Below are 21,624 nucleotides of genomic sequence, written 5' to 3'. Positions count from 1 at the left end.
ATCGAAGGACGATAATTTGACACTTGTGAGACGTCTATCCCTCGGCACTGGATTTTTCCTACTGCTAATAATGCGAGCACAATGAATAATGAGGACATGATAGCCGATAGGGTTATTGACAAATAATTAGGAACTTTGAATTGACTTAGATATTAGCTTCTTTGAGTCTATAAAATAATTTGTTAAACTTATAGCAATACTGCGTTGAATAAGGTGTTTGTCAAGAAACAGCTGAGGCCGGAATAAGAAATCTGTTTGTTGTTCATTCCGCGTCACGCTTTTTGCACTTAAGGCGAAGACTCTTTGCTATGTGGTTTAGTTCATACAGTAACGGCAACTAAACACTTTGTAGATCACAACCGCACTTAAATACAAGAATTACTAGAAATTATTTCTACATGTTATTAGGCCAAGTTTCATTTTTTTCCCAATGACTCACTCGAATAGCGGGTAAACCTTGTTTGAAGATTCTACATATTTAATTAGCATTCTAGAATCTCATTTTGCAAAATTTTATAAAAACGTAAACATCAAAGATCTTTTTATTATTCGCCATTCGTGTAAGTGGCATTAAACTCAACCTAATACCCCAAGGTCAGATACCTAACATCATACCTAAATACTGTACCTAAGTTACTAAGAACTTATCTTTCTTAGTAAGCAATGTTAATGTTACTAGTTACCAAGTACCTAATTAATAATAACCAAAAGTCATATAATAAAAAAAGGGCATCTAAGGTACCTAATGATCGAGTGTAAGTTTGACTCGCAACACTCAGGGCTTCCAACAAATAGGCTGTGAAATTTGTAAAAAAATGAAAACTTATCCAATTTATGAACCTAAATAGCAACTATGGCTTAACATACATTTTTATTTTCATTATGCGTTGTTAAATTTGCAACAGATACTCATCATAATGTGAAAATTTCATCTGTCTCGGCTGTATCTATGAGATACAGCTTCGTGACAGACAGATGGACAGGTAGCATGCCTATCTGCCCGATCTTATTTAGTTTCTCGTAAAATTTACAGGCTGATTAAAGATATATTAGATTTTGCTTTTGATTTTTATTCATTTCGATTAATTGTAATATCCAGCTTTGTAATAAAACATTCACACTATTACAACATGCTGTATTCTCTTTAAATGTGTAATTATGTTTTATTGATGAAGCTATGATCTGACGATTGTCTTTACAATAACAGGTAGTTGAGGCACAGATTAATAGTTGAAGGTAAAATACAATGTTATATTTTTTCTTGAGATTATATAAAACTAAGAAAAATACATTATTATTAGTAATTTGATATGTAGTGTAAGTATGTACCTTAAATATTAACACGTAGGTAACTTAAAAAAAAACAAAACCATTAATTAATATTAATTTATTAAGTTGTTAATAGGCTATTTTTAAACACGGACAAATGTCGTCATTGAGCATTTATTACGGTTTAAAACACTTTAACTATTATGATTACGCATTCGTGTATCAGTTTGTCAGTAACTGGTTTGTTTACGGGTTGTCTATCCTGATATCTAGTGCCAAATCTTCGTCATTGTCCTCCGCCGGTATTGGTTTACTGTTAGTCTCTCTTTTGGGGGCATTGACTTCAATTTTGTCACCACTATAGATGTATTCGTTGCCGCCAAGTGGCACGAAAAGAGGATACACTTCTTCTTCAGGCCGTAGTGTTGTTGTTGTTTTTTCCTTTTTCGGTTTTTGAGTTGTCGGGATAGGGGCCTTAGTTGTGAATTCCGTAGTCTGCTCAGAAGGGGGTCGATTATTAAAACCATTGTTGTTTTGATTTTGATTTGGGTTTCCAAATTGGTTGTTCGGGTTTCCAAAATTGTTATTTGGGTTATTAAACTGATTGTTGGGATTTCCAAATTGGTTATTCGAGTTTCCAAACTGGTTGTTGGGGTTACCATTCTGGTTATTCGGGTTTCCAAATTGACTGTTGGGATTTCCAAACTGGTTGTTAGGGTTGCCGTTCTGATTGTTTTGATTCCCATATTGATTGTTGGCGTTGCCGTTTTGATTGTTTGGCTTCCCATATTGGTTGGTAGGGTTTCCGAACTGGTTGTTATTGTATCCATTTTGGTTGTTTGGCTTTCCAAATTGGTTGTTGGGATTTCCGAACTGGTTGTTAGGGTTACCGTTTTGGTTGTTCGGGTGCTCAAATTGGTTGTTATTATTGCCATACTGATTGTTCGGATTGCCATAGTTAGGCCTGTTAAAGTTGTTGTTACCTTGCCCGTTTTGGTTCCACGGTCCTTGTTGGTTATTCCCGTTTCCATATTGATTATTTGTGTCCCAGTTACCATTGCCGTTCTGATAATTGTTATTCGGGATTTTATTTCCGTGTCCGTGGTGGTAAGGGTTGTGGTTGTGTGGTGGACGGTTATTATTGTTATGTCCGGGAGGGCCGTATCCGTTGGGTCCGGGTGGTCCGACATCGTTACCCGGCCGTACATAGGGTGGTCCAGGGGGTCCCGGCGGTCCCGAGTCTGAGTCTTCCACAACGACTACAACAGTTTCTGTGGGATTACCTGGCTTCGGTCCTCCATACGGTGGCCGGCGATTTAATACTTGCGATACACCTCCCAAAAAAGCACCAGCGACATCGTGAGCTCCATGCAAAATACCTTCTATCAGACTTCCATTGCACTCATAACTCACTAGTACTACACACAATGTCAAGTATATTGTCTTCATTATAATTATACTAAAAAATATAACGTGCAAGAGATGCGTCCGCGTCGGACTAAGTGCGTTGTTCGTTTACGTATGTACAGCTAAGGAATCATCTTCATAATAAAACAGCTAATAAGAAAAACCTGTTCAGACTAAGATACAAGTTTATACGAAAAAATGATTTAAATTAAGCTAGACAACACATCACAAATTAGTGGTTTTCAAAACTCGACCGATTATTATTTTAAGTAGGTTGTATAATTTCGGTTGGAGGTAATTTATAAAAAATCACTTAATGAATAGTTGCTAGAATTGTATTTGTTTTAACATTTTTTGTATTTGTTTATACATGAAATGGAAATGACTTCAGGTTAATAGATAATATTGTGTGTCTAGGTAATAACTACACATTTCAATAAATATTAGATGAGAATGTCTATCACATCATCGGCACCATCTTTCCTAACGTCAAAGTCGTAATCGTAATTGTCATTTTTATCATGTTTTTCCTGTTTCGGTGTCCGCTTTGTACTCGATGCTTGAGACGGTGAACCGGCGATACGTATCGCAGGTTTCTTTAAATTTAAACTTGTTTCCCCATTTGCATTCTGTTCACCTTGATTTTGAACTGGAGGTCGTAGGTTTGGCCATCCATTGAGGGGTGGATAAGGTCGCGGACCGAAGTCTGGTGGCATAAAATTATTTGTTACGTTAATATTAAATATTGAAGTCAACGTTTGAGTTATCTTGTTCATAATATTCCGTATCATTGTGTTTGTATATTCGCTTATGTTGTGGTAGTTGTTGGCTGGATTATAGACGTTTATGCCGACTGGATTTGTTCGGTCAGTTCCAGGTATTTCTATATGAACGCCGGGACCAGGAGCATGAGGCCTTTTTTGTATAACATCCAATAAAACATCGTCTATGGAGCCAAGGTCTTTGTTTATCACTTTACCAGCCAAAATACACTTCGAAACTACACAAAACAGTGTAACATGCACTAATAACATTTTTTAAAACGGAATGCGCCCAACTTTTATGAATTTTAAATTGCTACTGATTTATGAAATAGAATTTTGTGACGACGCCTTGCTAATTATTTTTCGATTAAGTTGAATGATACCCTAATGACAAGTTAATACTGCAATTAATGTAATAGCGAAAATAATTTATTTATGCGTTTGAGAATTCTTTGAAATTGAGAATCGCGTACGATCTACTAAAACCGTACTTAAAACTTAGTGTGATTCTTTTTTTTTAGAAAGAAATCTTTCTGAATTTAAGCAATAAATTGTTTGAAGTTGCGGGACTGTTGCTCGTCTGTCAATACGGATTATAATATTGTGGTCAGGTAAACCTATTTAAATTAGTGGACACAGTATTCTCCTCACACATCACAAGTATATGTCTACATAATGTACAAGTATAAAGTAGGTAGGTAATGTAGAGTACAAGCGTATAAGTGCATACATTTTAAATTGGAGGATCTATCTGACTTGTTTATCTGCACATTGATTGTAAGCAGAACAGATAACTGTGAACCAATTCCGCTATTTAAAATGGCTGATAAATGAATGACACAATTCGTATTGTCCTTCTTCATCGGCCGTTGTAAATAGCGTAATTGGGGTCCTCATATTACAAATAAGATTTTCTGGGCCATTTAGCTCCTAATGGGATAATACAATTAAGTACAATATTTTAACGATAAGAAGCTCTTAAGTAACGGCTTAGCATTTGAAATAAGGAAGCAACTCAGTAAGTTTAAATATGTTATTTACATGAATAATTTGTTCTTATTATTGTATAGTTTAAAGTTCATACCGGTTTGGAATATTTTTTTCGTTTTTCCTCTTATTAATAGACACGTACACCGTGTAGACATTACGAGAAAAGCCATGTTTTGCTGCGATTGACCGCAAGTGGCGTCTCACTGATGATATGTTTAATAATGTGAACCAGACGTACAAACTATACAGACAATAATATTCCACTCTAGATGAGGTAGCTCTCCTCTTTTCTCCTAAGCGTATAAAACGTTCCTATTGAATATGAGTAGATAGGTACCTACTTGTGTTTTAGATGGGGTGCACCGTGCATCTAAAGTCTTTATATCATTGTGACGTCTTAAAAGCGCCTGGAATATTTGAACTAAAAACTTTTTTTTTCTTTTGCGAACCTCTGTAACATGCTTCGAAACTTTCTTGTGGTAGGTTCTTCCCCGACTAACTCAGTCGTCGGTGCAATAATTATTTTTAAAGTATTCTTCAATAAACATAAAAGAGGGTTACGACCTATAATTACAGTGTAACACCAACAGCAACTAATACTTTAGTATATTTAGCACTGTAGTGTGAAATAGGAAATACGGATCTCAAATATGGAGGTGTAAGAACGTAGCTATTCTGAAAAAAAAACATAGGTCATCATTGGTTAAATGACATAGTTCGTCACGGCAGAATAAGTTTAGAAAAACTGGAGGTAAGTGTTTAAGAAGCAAATTGAAAAATTAGCCAAAAAACGTTTTAATCCAAAATAGGGTTTGGACGGTAGGAACTAGTTCTGTTTGTAGATACTAGACTATTATTAAAACCGTCAAAAGTAACCGCAAGTGTAGGTAACAATATGTACTTTCATTTCCGGTTCATGGCTGCGAAATAACTGTCTTGTCGATGTTTTTCTTTTTTTCTTTGACTCTTTTCAATATATTTTTTTGCTTGATTGTTAGATATTCTTGTCCAAAAACGTAACATGTTTTTATATGATTTAGATATAGGTTGATTGACCGGACCGAGTGGGGAAATCGAAATGAGTCCTCTGCTTTACAGTGAGACGGTAACGGCTGAAAACAAAATAGTTTAGATGTGTGATAGACAAGAAAATCTAGGCAACCAGCAAAGATTTTCTTGTCTATTATATTATAGTTCATTTCTTGACTGATCAGGCCTAGTATGAAGTTATTTTTTTGTCGGCCCGGACTTCAACTGTAGGTAATTCAAATATCGCCAAATTGGTAGTAATTATTTTTTATTATTCGCTTGAATCCTTGAGGGCTTAGTAATAAGATTGGGATTTGCAAACCTTACGAATCCTTGGACGTGACTATAGTGTCCAACTGTAGGTAGTAACAGTTGTCGGTAGGGTAGGTGTTACGACCAACTTCCCTACGTGTTTGGGCAATCAAAGTCGACCTACGCCAATTTGTATTTGTATGATAAAAAATAAAGGGATAATACTACTGCTATAGACATACCAATTCAATTATTCATATTTTAAATTATTCATTCTCATGGCTCATATACTAAGATCAACTTTATTAATTAATCCTTCGTGCAAGGTGCCAAGCACGAGGTAGTTTCCCCGTCAGTTGCTACAAACAAAAAATGAACACAAAAAAGTGTTTTAAACATGAATTTGATTAATCTGGTGTCATACTTTGATTAATGATTACGAGATATTTTAATGAGTACTCATGAATTACTCAAGAAGTATAATAAAGGTCTGTTGCTTAGGAATATAATGACCCTAATGGTACAGATACTGTTCAAAAGAACTCGTTTTTGTTTAATTAGGCAGTTCGAATTTTTAGGGCCAGATATTAAAATGCTGGCTCCCAAATGGAATTTGGATTTAAATTACACTATTCGTATTCTCCTAAGCATATTGCCAACACAATAATTGGAAATTCAGTACGGGGTGGAATACCGACAGTTAATTTCCAATTATTGATTTGACTAAATGGAAAATATAAAGTGTCCAATTAAATCCAATTGCCATTCGTTCATTCATCGGCCATTGTAAATAGCGGAATAGGGGCCCTGATCTCTGACTAAACTAACCTCCTTGTTCCAGCGTTTTGTACACATGAATGGTTCCTTAAAAATCAACTCTTTAAACTTGGATAGAAATAAAACAAATCACACCTTTAGTTGAACTGTATTATTTAACAAGAATTTTAAATTGTGGAGACAATGTTGAAGTGCGCTTTATGTGATTGACAGATTTGAAAATATTATTGGCAAAAAATCTAATTTCGTCATAAGATTATTTTTTCGCGAAGATTACATTCAAAATGAGAGATAGAGATATTATAGTTTTCAACTGAAGATCCGTTTTTTTTCAGATTCAATAAAAAGATATATACGCTTATAAAAGACTAAATTAATGTAAGAACTATAAGTTTCTTGATAGTTGATTAGTGTCCAGGCTTGAATTCTTTAGTGACTTTATTACGTCATTATTAATTGTCAAAGAATTAAAAATACAATCTAAACAAAGGTAAATAAAGAACTACATATCAATCACACTAAACGCACATATAAATGTTAACAGAATAATAAAGTACAATAAGTTTTCAGTGTTAGTAAATGAAGTTGGAAACACCTCTACAGACATAAACAGTTATTAAGTACCCGTACAAAAACAATGACTTATCTTAACATTTGGCTTTAATTATTTCATACACATATAACCACAGACCAAGAAATATCTAGAGGTTACGAAAAATTATGAGTCTCATATTGATAAATAAATACACATTCAGTGTTTTAAAAAAAGTAGATTAAGAGTATCCACATATTGGATTGGCTGCATTCAAATAGTCTTTTTCCTTTTTTTGCTAATGGCAATGGACTAATTGTTAAACCATTTAAGCAATTTCCGCCCGTGTCGTGTAATGACAACACATGGGTCCTTTTTTTAACAGGTCAGTCATAATTTTTGAGCTAGTCAGATATAATTGCGAACCCATCGACGCAAAAGGATAAATACTGTAATTAAAAATTCAGATTTTTATTAGGTACATGCTAGATTTTCCTTTTGATTTCGTTGCTAATATTCAGAGTGTTATCTACTCTTCCTTGGTCTGTGGAATTCAAATAAACACCAACATGGCGGCTAAAAATAAAATAATTTTGATTATAATACTTTGGACTAATTTTCGTAACACAATCGACTGAATAATTTATTTAGTTGAACTGTTTTAAATTACATTCATTACATTATGTTATATACAATCTTAGGTGGTAGTAAGGCACATATTTCCACTTAAAATGTAATTGATTACACGGCTGACTCTAAACACATTGTTACATGCAACTACACACATAAAACTGACTGAATTGTAGTTATTAATAATTTCTTAGGGATTTAACAACTTTTGTCCTAACAGACACTGGAAACCATTTATGTCAATTTCTCTCGAAGTCTTAATCTTATAATTTCCTTTTCAAATAAACAACAATACTTAGAAAGGTAATTATTGATTTGCATTTTTAAATTAAGTTTTAAAATAGAATATTTTAACTGTTTCGTTTTTTGGTTTAATAATGTACCAACATACATTACCGTTGTAATAAAATGACTAGGTATTCACTTGCAATGCGACTCACGTGTCGTTGTATATACCGACTGCAAGATTGTGGAGTTTATTTTCCTCTTACATGTTAAAGGAATTCGTAAATTGCCTCATTCATTGCATGTATTGTGCTTGTGCTTTGAATCGCTAATACCTGTATAGGTAATTACGACTTTTTAAAATGTACTAGTAGTTGTATGCAGTGAAAGGACAAAAGTAACGAATCGTGTTTATCAAATTACGTGATGTGTTATTTTTAATTTATTGTGAATAATATGTTAAACTGATAAGAATTTTAAAAGATGCTTGACGTCTTGATAGACTTAATTTTATAGCTACTAAATATATTTGCAATTCCAAATGGCTTACTTAACGAAATAATAAAATATTCCCTCCTTATCATTTGATGCGCTATCTACCCGCGACGTAACAAAATATTATAGCACCATCTTACAGTTAGTCACTCGACGATCGCCGAGACACTCTGATATAAATTCGGTCACAGTTTCTACACTATAATTAGACACGAACATTAACTCTGTATAATAGTTTAGGTGATGAACACATGTCATGATGTAAGTCTACCGCACTGGGAGCACTCGTGGTTTATATGCTGACGTTGTCGCTGATGGTGGAGATGTTCCGGGCGGCGAGGGCCGGGTGTACGGGGCAGGGCGCGGTGTCGGCGGGGGCGCGCGGCGGGGGCGCGGGGGCGCGGGGGGCGCGGCGCGGGCGGGGCGCGGGCCGGGGGCGCGGCGTGTCGTGCACCTTGCGGGAGGCGGCCGCCGCGCGCCGTCAGTCCAGCACGTGCTTGATCTTCACGTACAGCACGCACGAGAACAGGAACCCGAAGATGGGGATCACCGCCATGCCCACGCCCACCGCCGCCAGGATTATCAAGTGGTCCCGTATGTGGTTTGTGAATTGATGGATGCAACCCTGCAAAGTAATAAGGAAATTGTGATACCGTGTCATTACATGATAGTCCGAAAATATTCAGTGTAGAGATATCTCTTTCACAGGTGACCCATCAAACATAACATAGATGTAACATAACCGTGGATAGAAACAAAAAAAAAATTCGTTTCGCAAAAGAGTTTTGAGTTAGTCTTTTCATGGGAACCTAAAAACTTTTAGCAAGCTAGATGTTACCAGATAAATCAACTTACATGATAGTATATATTAGAGGGGTGGTCTCTCTGGCCACAACGGTTGGTGACAGTCTTGCAGCAGGAGTCTGGCACCAGTAGCCGCGGGTCGTGCTCGTGCCACGGACTATGCCGCCAGTCCGAGTAGCGAACTGCACCACAGCATTTAAACTGGAAACGTTACATTTTATCATTATTTACTATGCACGCAATTATGAAAAAAAGTAACCTATATTGAATAGTCCCTAGCCGACATCGATAGCAAATTATTCGTAAAATTATCGTATCTGTAAAGCTCATAAATGTACCTACACAACGTGTCAGGAAAGTCCACTTTCTCAACAAAAACCTTATCCCAGCACATTCTCAAAATCTGAAAATTAAAGTGGTACAGTTTAAAATACTAACAACTATTGTATAAAATATCTATGTTAGTCTGTAAGGCTTATGTGTATGGGCCTTAGTAGCCTGATAAAAAATGATTTATTATTTTTATTAACCTTGAGTCAAGAAAAAGGACGATTGATACGACACTCGCCATCAAAAAAACATAATACTGAATCACCAATGGTCATGCAAATCAGCATATTAAGATTCAGACATTTTTATCTAGAAACAAAGCTAAAAGACAATGGCTTATATGTATTTGATATGGTTAATTGACTATCATCGAAGGCACCATGATTGACTAAATTTGTTTATTACGTCATCAATTCCGGAGATCGACTGAACAATTGACTTTACGAGCCTAGCGATACGGTATATCTGACCGGTCAGCAGTAGTAAGTAACAAAAGACTTTATAAGAAAGGGGTAAGGTCTATTTTCACTTGATTTATGTAACGGGTTTGCCGTCCATTGTATGTAGTGACAATTCATACTCATTTTCTGTGATGAGTGAATTGTTTACTACAAACATTGTATAGTAAACGATCGAGCACGAGGCAGCTATGAGAATTCTTTTATTGTCGGGCGCAGGGCCAAGATTATATCACTCTTGTGTGATTCTGGCTAAATATAGACAAGTTCTGTTTAGGCTTGTAGATAAACGATTGTTCGTGATAATGTTTTTTTTAAATAGCTATTTAAAATTAGGGCCTCCAAAAGACAGTCTGATTGTCAGATTGTGTAGTACCTTAAGCGCGGTGCTGAAATAAATATGTTTCACTAATTGCCGTGCAAGAAACGACTATATTCAGCACCTAAACGCCCTACCAGCATAACAGATCGAAAGAATAAGATGATAAAGAAGAGTTTAGGCATTTCATAGACTACTGGTACAATTTTTCAAAACTTTTATGTCCCATTTGGCAGAGGCCTGCCCGAAACGCATTTACAATATCCTAGTAGCGGTAAGCTTTCCATTCCGGTACCGCATTATGGGCCATACATGCACTGTGCGTGACGAGACCTGAATAAGCAATACTTTAATATTTCCTAAAAGCCATCCTCCTTACCTCAGTCTGCATCTGGTCCACTGCATCGGTGACGGTGGTATCCAGCGCGTAGTTGGATAGGAAGGTGTTATTCATCTCTGCCCTCAGCTCATCCTCCACTGCCACCTCGTAGTAGTACGCTAGCCCCCCAGCGCCCACCTCCAGAATGAAGGTTATTAGCAGGAAGTATGTGTACTGGAAATTGAATAAAAAAATACACTAGGGAATTTCCACTTGTGTCCTTTTGGGATGGCAAAGGGTTAAGGTCTAATGCTATGATCAATGCAAATGTTGGCTATTAAAAGATTCATTTCAGTTGGGTATTTCATAAGTACAAAATAAAGGAATTTATCTATCAAACAGTCACACTATCGTACAATCTCCATGCTCTGAAACCGTAGTACCGTAACGTACTGTGCTTGTCATTCATATATGATTACTCGGAAATTCTGAAACTATTTAAGATGAATTATATATCATTTATTGACGCACAATGTTACCCCTTGCCATATTTGGCAATTGGTAACATTATGGGGTATGGGATCTATAAAATAGCAAGAGAGATCTGTCTCTACTTTATAGATCCCATACCCCTGTTGCAATACTAGTGCTTCCAGCGGGTTTGTTCGAAAGGGTTAAGACGGTCCGTTGTGTTTTAATCAGTAAAAGTCCCACACTTTTTTCCGCTCGACCCAAAGCGTGAGGAGTCATATAATGATTAACTATCCGTAAAATATTACTCACGCATAACAAGCTGGTTCTGTTCTCAGTCTTGAGGCCGCAGCAGCCGAGGGCGCAGAGCGGCACGCCCATAGCCCCGGCTATGATGAGCAGGTACGCTATAGCTGGGTACGTCGGCGTCGGCAAGAGAGATACGAAGCGATGCCGGTAGGAGACGGTCCATGCTCCTACTCCAAGTACGCCGGCGCCCGCAAACTGATAGAATTAATATTTAAAACTGTGTTAGATAGGCTTATAAACAAACTAGTCGTTGCCTGTTGCTACAAATCGAAAATGTTCCCACGGTATTATAAAATCGGGATAAAAACTATGAAGTCGGTTGTAGGCCTTTGTTGTTAAAATAATATTATACTTACTACTTACTCTGCATTATTGTATATATTGATAAGTAGATATCGATTACTATGGTTATATCACCATTCAGTATGATAAAAAAGGTTTCATCAATGTAATGTTTTACTGTGGCTGAATGGGTGATTAGATTGACTAACTTATAGTTTACGGATAGGTCCTCGTTGTTAGAGGAAACTTTCGTCAAGTGTGAGTCTATATGGTCCTCGCTATGCCTTATGCACAAAGGGTCTAAAATTGCTTGCTTATTAATTTCGGGCATAGGTCTCTTACGACATTACCACGCCACGGTGAGTCACGCGTTGTTTATATTAAAGTCTTATGCAAGAGTGACGAGTGGCTGTTATCTATAAAAGTAAGATTATAAAGTTGTTTGCTTTGTTCTTTCTTATGAAGATAATTATATGCGATAAGTAATAGTCCGAGAATGAGTTATGTAGTTAAATTTTACACGTTAAAATGTATTAAAAACTTTTTTTTGCCCACATTTTTGCTTGTGTAGATTTCGGTTATTTCGGTAAAAAGCAGCTGACGCCTTTTTTGAAATTTGAACTCACCTGTTTTAATTTTTTTTCTGAATCGGCAAATTGGTTTATTTACCAAAGCGTAAGAAATGGATTTACTTAAAAATAATAAGGAACTATGTTTTATGATTTAAAAATTACACGCACAAGTACGCAATCAGATATTTTAATAATCTAAGCAATTAATAAAATTGTTTGGTTTAAACTAATAGAAAACCCACACAGTTATAGCACTGCCACTATCAATTTGTATTACGTGTAGAGGAAATTCAATTAATTTCAATTGCTCCGACGTTTTGTTTATTTCAATATAAATTGAATATTAATATTACAATACTAAAAAGTAGTAGAGTTTGCATATTTTCTCTTGTTTTACATTGAAGGCCAGTTAATACGTTTTTGTAATCTATAGTATATTTTTTTATGACAAGTTAGGATAAGCCCGCCACACTTGCTTTCCATTGAAACTCCTGTAAACCGGGATCAACAATGATACCAACGAAAACCGCTTGGTGTATCCCCGGGAAACGTGTGACTGTTTAGGAACCCACAAAGAAATAAATCAGAGGATGTAAATAGCAGGAAAAATTAATCTTTTATTAAAAACATATTAACTAAATTACAAAAAAAAAAAGTAATTAATAATGAGGAAATAATTCATAACGAAAATGTGTTTGACAAGTTCAAAACAAACGATGATCAAAATAAGACATCGAAAAAGGCTTTCATACCTCTGAAAGTCTGAATTCTAATTAAATAAAGTTTTAACTTCATACGGAAAAGACAAAGTCTAAAACTAAATTACAACGTCATTTTCGCTTCATAACAAGTCCTTGATGTTATTCTATACTATATAAACACCTCTTGAAATCCAATCATAAAGGACATATAGGTATATCGAAATGTTTCGTGGGTTAACAAAGACGGGGCATGACCATGAAAAGATTATGACGATGGGGTACTGAGGCGTTTTAATCCCACATTTAATCTGTTTAAGTAAAGTGTTTAAAAACGATGCTGCTGAGTCAATGTTTACCTATTGTGTCAAATGAAGTTAGTATTATGGTAACATTGGTAACTGGTAGTTCAGGAATTGATTCATTAAAGTATTGCAATAACCTAAATAAGGATCTATCGTCTTCAGTTTAAGTTAAAGCAACTTATTTTGCGTTAGAAGTATATTTCAGACCTAAAGTTATTAACATGAAGGTTTCCAAGCGCCTGAAGTAGGCCTGTTTAAAATAAAAATATTTTGATTTTGAAGTGATCGATTTCACCACAAATGACTTTCTACATTCCCTCTGCTTACATTTATCACCATCTTGTGTACTCGATTCTAGTCCCACACAATATGCGAATAAAACTACACCTTGCTACATCAAGATAAAACCAACTCATTTAAACATACATTTTAATAACTGTTGTAGAAAATAATACATGTACGCGGTCGTGATAGACGTAATCGCTCGATAAGAATTAACTGTGCATGTCATTTGCTTAACAATGGACTTCCACGGTAGGTTTGTAGAGCGTAAGGGTGAGACCTCCGTGTCAAAAGCATAGCGAAGCGGAAAAGTGAAACTACTTTTATTCATAAAGATAAACATTGTAACGTTTACTGGGTTTAATAGGTGTATGTAGTTAGATTTTAGCTGCTTTCGGACAATAGTTTGGGATTCTCTATCTTTAATATTATAGTTAAAAGGTTTTCCTTGTTGTATGAGTATCAGATTACATTAAAATTTGAAGGTGTTCACTGTTCTAAATCCCAAAATCATCAATATTGGAAGAGTGAGTATGAATATTTAACTTTGCGCGGGATAAAAACAGAGCATGTTATTTTACTCTATTTCGCAATTCTTATAACTATCTTATTAGTCTCATTTCTACATAATTATTATTGTAATACATACCAAGAATACCACATTAAAGATGTGCAGAACGCATTTCAAGAAGTTCACACTACAGCAGTCTGCGTCTCTCGATTTACGCGGCTTAACTTTCTTCTTTTTGGCCAGTAGTGCGCTGCCATCTTTTTTCTTTTCTTCCGCCATTTTCTTTTCTAGTATCAGTTACGCGGTATTCTTTTGCTTCACCTTATTTCTCTTATATTCATGATCGATTTTAGTTCTGTAAAAAATAAAACAAGATACATTAGTTTTTGTGAAATGCATATTCATAGTAGGTTAAATGTATATCAAAATACTTACAGGTCACAATCACTAGTTTTCTATTCAATTGTGTGGGATTACATTGAAAGACAAAAAAACGAATTACATTGTTTATTAATTATATTTCTAAAATAGCTTATAAAAGTGGAATATAGTACAACACTTATTCTAAATAATTATACAACAAAATGTCTCAAAATAATTGATCCATAGTTAGTACATGTAATAAAATAAAAATATGTATACATAATAAAAAAATTGTATTATGAAGACCTTGTAAGAGTGCGAAAAATATATACAGACAATTTGAGTTTATCAAAATTAAAAAATAATGACGTATTATTTATCATTATCATACTTTACATTCAGTCCTTAATTTCATCACAATGTAAATTCACTCTATGCAACCTTATTTCAATACTGCCTTTTAATCCTTTGGATTTAATAATCATTAATTTTATTATGAGGAATAAATATGGGTCTATTAAATTTACACAATAAGAAATCGAAGTACTGTTAAAATACAATTTTGATAATTATCCAATATTTTATGATTATTTATTAGTTTTATCAGAACTCATAAATAAATGCGCCTAAATTCATACTAATTGGGTCTCGATTGATGTAAAAGTTATACATATTCTAGACAATTTGTATAAATTATCAATGAGAAGTAGTTATCACAACCTGCCCATTGTCAAATTATAAAAAGCATACCCTGGCACTAGTTAGCACTAAATAGATAAAGTTTAGCTCATAATAAAGAGTTCTGTGATGGATCTATTATACAGCTATTAGTTCGTTATCAAATCCTTGGCAAAATTGTGTCTTATTCGTCGTCATAGTATTTCAAAGTAGTTTCTAATTTATCAACGATTTTTTTGTAGAAGTGTATTTGCTGTCTCAAGAATTTTTGCATTGTGGCATTCAGGTCTTTAGTTCTCTCGGCTTTGAAGTGATTGATTTCGGCAACGAGGGCATAGGATACGACGTCGGTCCGCCGGAGTACTTCGTTCAGTTGGGCTATTTCCATTTTGTTTTCAGCAGTTAGTCTCTCACATTCCCGCTTTTTCTGTACTGCACTTTTGTGGGTGCCCAGCACGTCAGGGAAACCTCCCACCACACCCTTGTACAGATGGAATTTATCACCGAGCGGTTCCCAATCGTATTTGGGATGTTCGTCGTACATTCGACCCATGTCGATGTATGCGCTGCCAGTCATTTTAATAGCAGTGGTGAGTTTTGATGTCGACGCTAATGACCCTTCGTCCAGGCTTAGTGAAGCAGCTAAACTACAGAATGCCTCTCCAACTTTCTGGCAATCAGCTTTGTAAGGGCCCTGCAGCTTCTTAGTGTGTGCTATACACATGCTAGAGACAGACTTGACGGATGTGTCCATACTGGTTATGAACATATGGCATTGTTCTGTTATGTGGTCCACTTGAGACTGTAATAAAGCTTTTTCAGGTACTACAATTGATATGCAATAATTTAGACCTATTAAGGGATCCCTTTCAGCCTGTCTCTTGCCAGCTTTCCACCGCTTCTCATCAGTACAGGTGAGAAAGTGTTGCCATACCTCACACTTTGATAGCACTGGGTGCCTGCACATCCAGTCTACAAATTCTTGAAGTTGGACTCTTCTGCGCTCTATCAATTGTTCATCATATCTGCCAGATATTTGTTTATCTGGCAATGGTGGTATAGGAATGAGAGTAAATTTCTCTTGCAACCTCTCATGTAGCCAATCAAAGTGCTTGTATCTTCTAGATACTTGAATGTTGTTGAATGATGGGGTCAACTGGTAAGCAATGAAACTTTTGATACCTTTAAACTTGGATTCCTTTTTTGGAGAAGCTACAGTGACAGTGTAAGGTTGTGTGATTGGCCACCATTCATACCTGTCCTCTTCTTGAACAATGTACACCTTTTCTGAATCCCGCACTTCAACATTTAATGTGGCAAGTAAATAGCTTTCTCCACTGACTTTAGACGAGGGTGCAAATTTATTCTTTCTAACTGTTCCCACTGAGGATCCATAGTTGGAGGCAGTCTCTTCTACATGGTGGTTATAGTCACTTATAGGCATTCCTGGAAGAGGAGTCAGCTGCTGGTTGTATTGTTGCTGTTGTTGAGCCTTGCTTTGTTGTGGTACAGGGCCAATTTCAGAGTATGTGTCGTCATCCCAATCATCATCCCAGCCGTCTTCATGTGAGGTACCTCTTTGGAAATTACTATCACCAGCACTGAACTGTTGGTCGCCCCAGTCATCAGTGGCTTGGTCGTACCTGGGTGCAGCTGGTGCTGCCTTAGTCTGGATAGACTCGTCTGGTGCCAGTTTACGAACATATGCAGCAGGAAATAGTCCTGTTTCTCCCTTAGCATTCTTTCCCTCCCACCATCCTTCACCAATTTCAGTGTTAACTAATGTCAGTATCTCTCCACAGGTGATTGACATCTCCGTGGTGTTGGGCTCACCCGTGAAGTCGTACAGAGCTTGTACTTGGGTCGTCATATTGGGACCCCTCACCTAAAACAATTCAAAGATTATTTAATAAAACCAGCGCATTTAAGGATGGATTGAAACACAAAGTACTAACACACACTATCTTATCACTGTTATCTACAGAAGTAGGGAGTATGCACATAGTGTGATAAATTCATATGTACCAGCACATTCTGTTCTATATTATTATTAGAACTGGTTTGTACGATTTAGGGCGTCGCACACTGTAAGGCGCTGAGTCGCTGACACATATTCCTAATAGCCCCTAATTAAACATAGTTGAAACCTAATTGCCGAATGTGCGATGGTTATACGCCGTGCTTTATGGTTGATATTAAAAAAAAAACTAGACAAATAATATTCTAAATGTGGTTCCATTGTGTTAAAACACAATAACATTACAATAGTAAAGTAATATTTAGCATGTAGGAATACCTGTTATTATCACAAGGTTGACTATGGAATGTGACATTTACTAATTTTATGTCTCAGGAAGCTGTATTAAATCATAGTTGAGTTTAGAATTCATAGAATAGATGAGAATAATCGCTCAATACAATAAATTCATTTAGTTTTGTGATGGAAATCAAACGAATGACGTCAATTTTGGAGAGCGTGTATCGAGTTTTCTTCACAAAGAATACTAAGTTATTCTGAGATAAATATATAAAAACACTATAATTAGATTCACAAACACCTTGTTATAAGAATATAGAAGGTTTTTTACTTACTTGTATCACTATTAAATTATTACTCAAGGCGGATACACCGATTGAACAGTCATCTGTTTGACAGATTACAAAGAATTTGTTTTCGCTTCACCTTGTTCTCGTTTACGTGGCAATAGAGTATAAAATCAGCTGAGTTTATTGGTTATGATAGCACGCGTTTTGTAAAGACCAATACGTCTTATTTAACGAATGTTATCTGTTGCGTTAGCCAATAATGGCTACGACAAGGTAGTTTTCAACCAATGGTAAAACAGGTTTACAAAGAGAATGAACTCGATGTGTATATAGTTGTTCAAGCCTGATGAGAGATGGCGCTGTTAACACTTTTGTAGCATAAGGTAGAGGTGTTAGAGAAATTAAATGTTTGTCTTGACGTGGGGTTTCATAATACGTAAACCAAGTATACCAAATATTTTGTTTTGCTATTTATCAGAGTTCTATAATATTTTAACTAGATACCTTCTAACAAGTAGGTAACTTAAATAATTTTGAGTAGCTTTAAATTTCTTAAGACAAGCCTAAACAAGAAAAGCCTAAAAGTTAATGTTGGTGATTTTCAGATCAGATTGATTGTTACTTCGGGAAATAGAAAATATATAAAATATTATAATTAGCGTAAGGCAGTGTTACATTCTTATTTAGGTCGGTACACCCTACATCATTCAGTTCTTATCGATATTACAGTGGTTTAGAAAGCGATTTTTTTTGAGAAAGTTTCCCAACTATTTTTTTTCTATTGTTCAGTTACCTTATTTATATTTTACAATATAACAGCCATGCTTAGATACTGTAGAATTAATTAAGTTCTTGATAAAATCGAAAGAATATGGAATACATCCATGACTGTAACCCATTTCAGGGTTAAATAAGTAAGCAGGACGTCCAGTGTTCTGTGGCGATGGTAATTAAATCAGATCACTGAGAACTGATGCCATGTCCCGGCAGCTAATAAAATTCTGGACATGGCTCAGCTGACAGAACGATACCAATATTCAATAGAGGCAGAAACTGCAAGACTGCCTGTCTAGGTAAGTGACATTACCTATTGCAACAATTCACGTCGATAAAAAAACGCAATTATCAAAACAAAAGGGAAGTATCAACTTTCCCTATCACGTGACTTCGATCCGTCTTCTCCAGTCATTTGGGCTTTCTTGACGATATAGAATGTAGAAAATGACTTCATTTCAAACGACTTCACTTCAAATGATACACGAATTCAAAGTCTAAATAGTTTAGTGTGATTAAATACTAGTTTACCTATCTACCTAGTTACCTTAAACACTACGTCATGTTATGACTCATATTTGAATTTGTATGACTAATAAAAAGATTAAGTAGATAAAGGAAGTTTTTAGAAGCATTAATCTGATAAGCACCTTGATAAAGATGGATTTCGTGAAATCTATGCAATCTCGTTTCATGCAATTTATAGATTCGAAGCCTGCGTGAAACTGCAAAAGTTATGCAGCAAAGTCAATTAAAGTGAAAAGTAGGAACCTAACAGAGTACTCGGCTATTTGCATCCGGACGCCAGTTTCTTTAGTATTGCGATGTTTAAGGACTTGGCCGTCGAGAATAATTGTTTTCCTTTGTCAAATGCATTAAGTACGCCTTTATAACTTGCGCTTTTCCTTCAATTGTGTTTTATCTTTTTAAAGTTATGATAGGCTTTTAAAGTAAGGACTTTTCTATAACAATATCTTTTGTTTGATTCAATGGTAGGAACAAAAGTTAACCGAGTACTCCGAGTAGGTACTTAGGTGCTTGTGTGCATGCTTTTTATGTCATTGGATCGTAGTATATCTAGTGCTTTCCTTGTGGGCGAAATGTTCAAAAATTGCGATAGTGAGCAGGCCTAAACTACTGCCTACGTAGCACAGGATTTATCAGAGAGTTATATGTATAAGTTATGTTTCATCTCCATATTCTCACCAGAACACAGCTAGTAGGTATAAAAAGGCCACAGCTATTACCTAAAAACACGAAGGCACAAAAAAGAGCGAAAAAAATGTAACCTCAAAAATTGAATTCTGAAAAAGATTTTTCCAACTTATTTTAACAAAGTTAAAAGTTCAGTATCAGTCCCTGAAGACCGTTACATGGTTCAGTTTGCTCGCTTGCCAAATGCGGGTAATTTGCCACCAAATGGTCCATTAAGCTAGCCCACTTTTGAGCCAAAAACTCAGCTTTCATCGAAAAAATTCACACGCCTTCAAATATTTATGGCTATTATTTCAGCAATTGTTACAAATACGCTGTAAATTGCTGATTTTAAGCAAATGAGGCAAGCTCTGACACATCGTCGGTAAACATTTTCTCGGTAATGTTTAAAATGTATGAAAGTGCAATTATCCACAGATTTTTCTTCAAAAGGAATATAAAATGAATATGAAAACTATCTTTCTTTCCAGGAGATCTAAATGAGAAGGCACAGTAGGCACAGACAATAAATATTAAGGTAGCTGAGAGCTTCACTGGTATTTATTTTATAAAGGGAAACTAATTAAAGTTCGGACCTTTGTGTGAATTTTAAATGAGTCTTGCTACAAGGAGGTTTTGCTGTTAGCAGCTCGTAAATCTTCGCCGCGGGAATTCTATTCCGGTTGCTAGGCACTTGGGATAAAATTCTGTGGCCGTGGGCAATACGATGCTTCTCTATGCTTTGCCCTGCTTTTTCTCTGTACTTCGAAATTTAAGTTGGTTCGGTCACCAGGTTTACGAGATTTTCCAATAGCAGTCGTAAATAAGTTTTCGGATAAAATAAATCTGTGCAGTTGTGATAACTTTGTGAGTTTTTTTGTCTCAAATAATATTTAATAGCGTGAATACTAGATGTCTGGGTTGACGACCTCCGTGGTCGAGTGGCGTACGCACCGGTTTCAAGGTGCCGCTAGCTCTGAGGTCCCGGGTTCGATCCCCGGTCGGGTCAATGTAAAATTCACATTTCTACATTGTCTCGGGTCTGGGTGTATGTGGTACCTTCGTTGTATCTGAATTCCATAACACAAGTGCTTTAGCAACTTACTTTGGGTTCAGAACAATGTATGTGATGTTGTCCGCATTTATTTATTAAAAAAAAAAAAACTGCATTTTCAATTCATTATGAAGGTGAAAAATGAGAGAAAGTGATTGTATGAATGCTGCCTATAATCATCCATTTTTAAGAGTAAAACGGATCCCTATTGCCAAGGATTTGCTGTCTATCCGTCTGTCACTACGCTGTCTGTTGTCTTATGTTTTCATAAACTATTAAATAAACAGGTGCTAGTTACGACCTAGTGATACAAATAAAGGCTTTCAAAGAAAAATATTGGAAACCTAGCAATGAAAATAGAACCGAAGTTGCACCAAATTTATTACATTTCATTTTATAACATTAGACTCGGATTCTGTCTAAACTTGTGAGTTATTGGAGGAAGAAAATCGAAATGCGAGGATTTATAACCAACTGGTTTGTTTAGTTTCAGTCAGGATGGAAACATGCTTTGATTTGTAACTTTGGAGGACCTAATGAGAGGACCAACAATACATAACAGACAGAACAATATACCTACATGATTGTAACCTTTTTTAAATACCTTTCACGAGGACACTTCAGACTTAAGATTCAGGTCTCCAGTAAATTCAATAAATAGTAAATCGTTAATGAATAAGTAATTTTGAATGCGTCTCACGAAAATTATTATTCTTATTCTAAAGTATCTTATCATCATCGGCCCAGCTTTTTCCCAACTATGTTGGGGTCGTCTTCCAGTCTAACCAGATTCAGCTAAGTACCAGTGTTATATAAGATGGACCAACAGCGTCAAACGTAGCTTAACCTGTGATCGACTCATTTATGCAGTACTAGCTTAGCCACGAGCTCTTCTTAAAGTATCTAATGAAACTTGTTTTTCAATAAATTTTCTGGTTTTCATCATGGTAGTACTTTATTACCCTAAAACGCACTTTTAAATAA

General features: G+C 35.7%; 3 protein-coding genes across 3 annotated transcripts in view; all 3 read right to left on the bottom strand.

Moving 5' to 3' along the window:
- Positions 1–1,372: 1,372 nt before the first annotated feature.
- LOC113508530 (GATA zinc finger domain-containing protein 14-like) lies at positions 1,373–2,945 on the bottom strand. The gene has a single exon (XM_026891631.1). The coding sequence runs from the start codon at positions 2,716–2,718 to the stop codon at positions 1,516–1,518; it is 1,203 nt and encodes a 400-aa protein (XP_026747432.1). The 5' UTR covers positions 2,719–2,945; the 3' UTR covers positions 1,373–1,515.
- A 5,840-nt stretch (positions 2,946–8,785) lies between these two features.
- Positions 8,786–21,624, bottom strand: part of LOC113508529 (CD151 antigen-like) — a 145,280-nt gene continuing 132,441 nt past the window's right edge. The window contains exons 4-8 of the mRNA XM_026891630.1: positions 14,169–14,385; positions 11,384–11,575; positions 10,661–10,834; positions 9,226–9,375; positions 8,786–8,995 (exon numbers count right to left, since the gene is read on the bottom strand). Of these exons, the coding sequence (XP_026747431.1) occupies positions 8,852–8,995; positions 9,226–9,375; positions 10,661–10,834; positions 11,384–11,575; positions 14,169–14,309 (801 nt within the window). The 5' untranslated portion in view covers positions 14,310–14,385 and the 3' untranslated portion in view covers positions 8,786–8,851. The remainder of the gene's footprint in view (positions 8,996–9,225; positions 9,376–10,660; positions 10,835–11,383; positions 11,576–14,168; positions 14,386–21,624) is intronic.
- Positions 14,529–17,768, bottom strand: LOC113508528 (sorting nexin lst-4). Its single transcript, XM_026891629.1, has 2 exons — positions 17,664–17,768; positions 14,529–16,956 (listed from the first exon to the last, which is right to left on the bottom strand). The coding sequence occupies exon 2, from the start codon at positions 16,939–16,941 to the stop codon at positions 15,256–15,258; it is 1,686 nt and encodes a 561-aa protein (XP_026747430.1). The 5' UTR covers positions 16,942–16,956; positions 17,664–17,768; the 3' UTR covers positions 14,529–15,255.

The sequence above is a fragment of the Trichoplusia ni genome, chromosome 2 (genome assembly GCF_003590095.1).
Source record: "Trichoplusia ni isolate ovarian cell line Hi5 chromosome 2, tn1, whole genome shotgun sequence".
Taxonomy (NCBI): domain Eukaryota; kingdom Metazoa; phylum Arthropoda; class Insecta; order Lepidoptera; family Noctuidae; genus Trichoplusia; species Trichoplusia ni.
This window is presented reverse-complemented; position numbering and strand designations above follow the sequence as displayed.

What these genes read in the sequence shown, in the direction of transcription:
- LOC113508530 (XM_026891631.1), bottom strand. Translation starts at nt 2,718, where the DNA reads ATGAAGACAATATACTTGACATTGTGTGTAGTACTAGTGAGTTATGAG.
- LOC113508528 (XM_026891629.1), bottom strand. Translation starts at nt 16,941, where the DNA reads ATGACGACCCAAGTACAAGCTCTGTACGACTTCACGGGTGAGCCCAAC.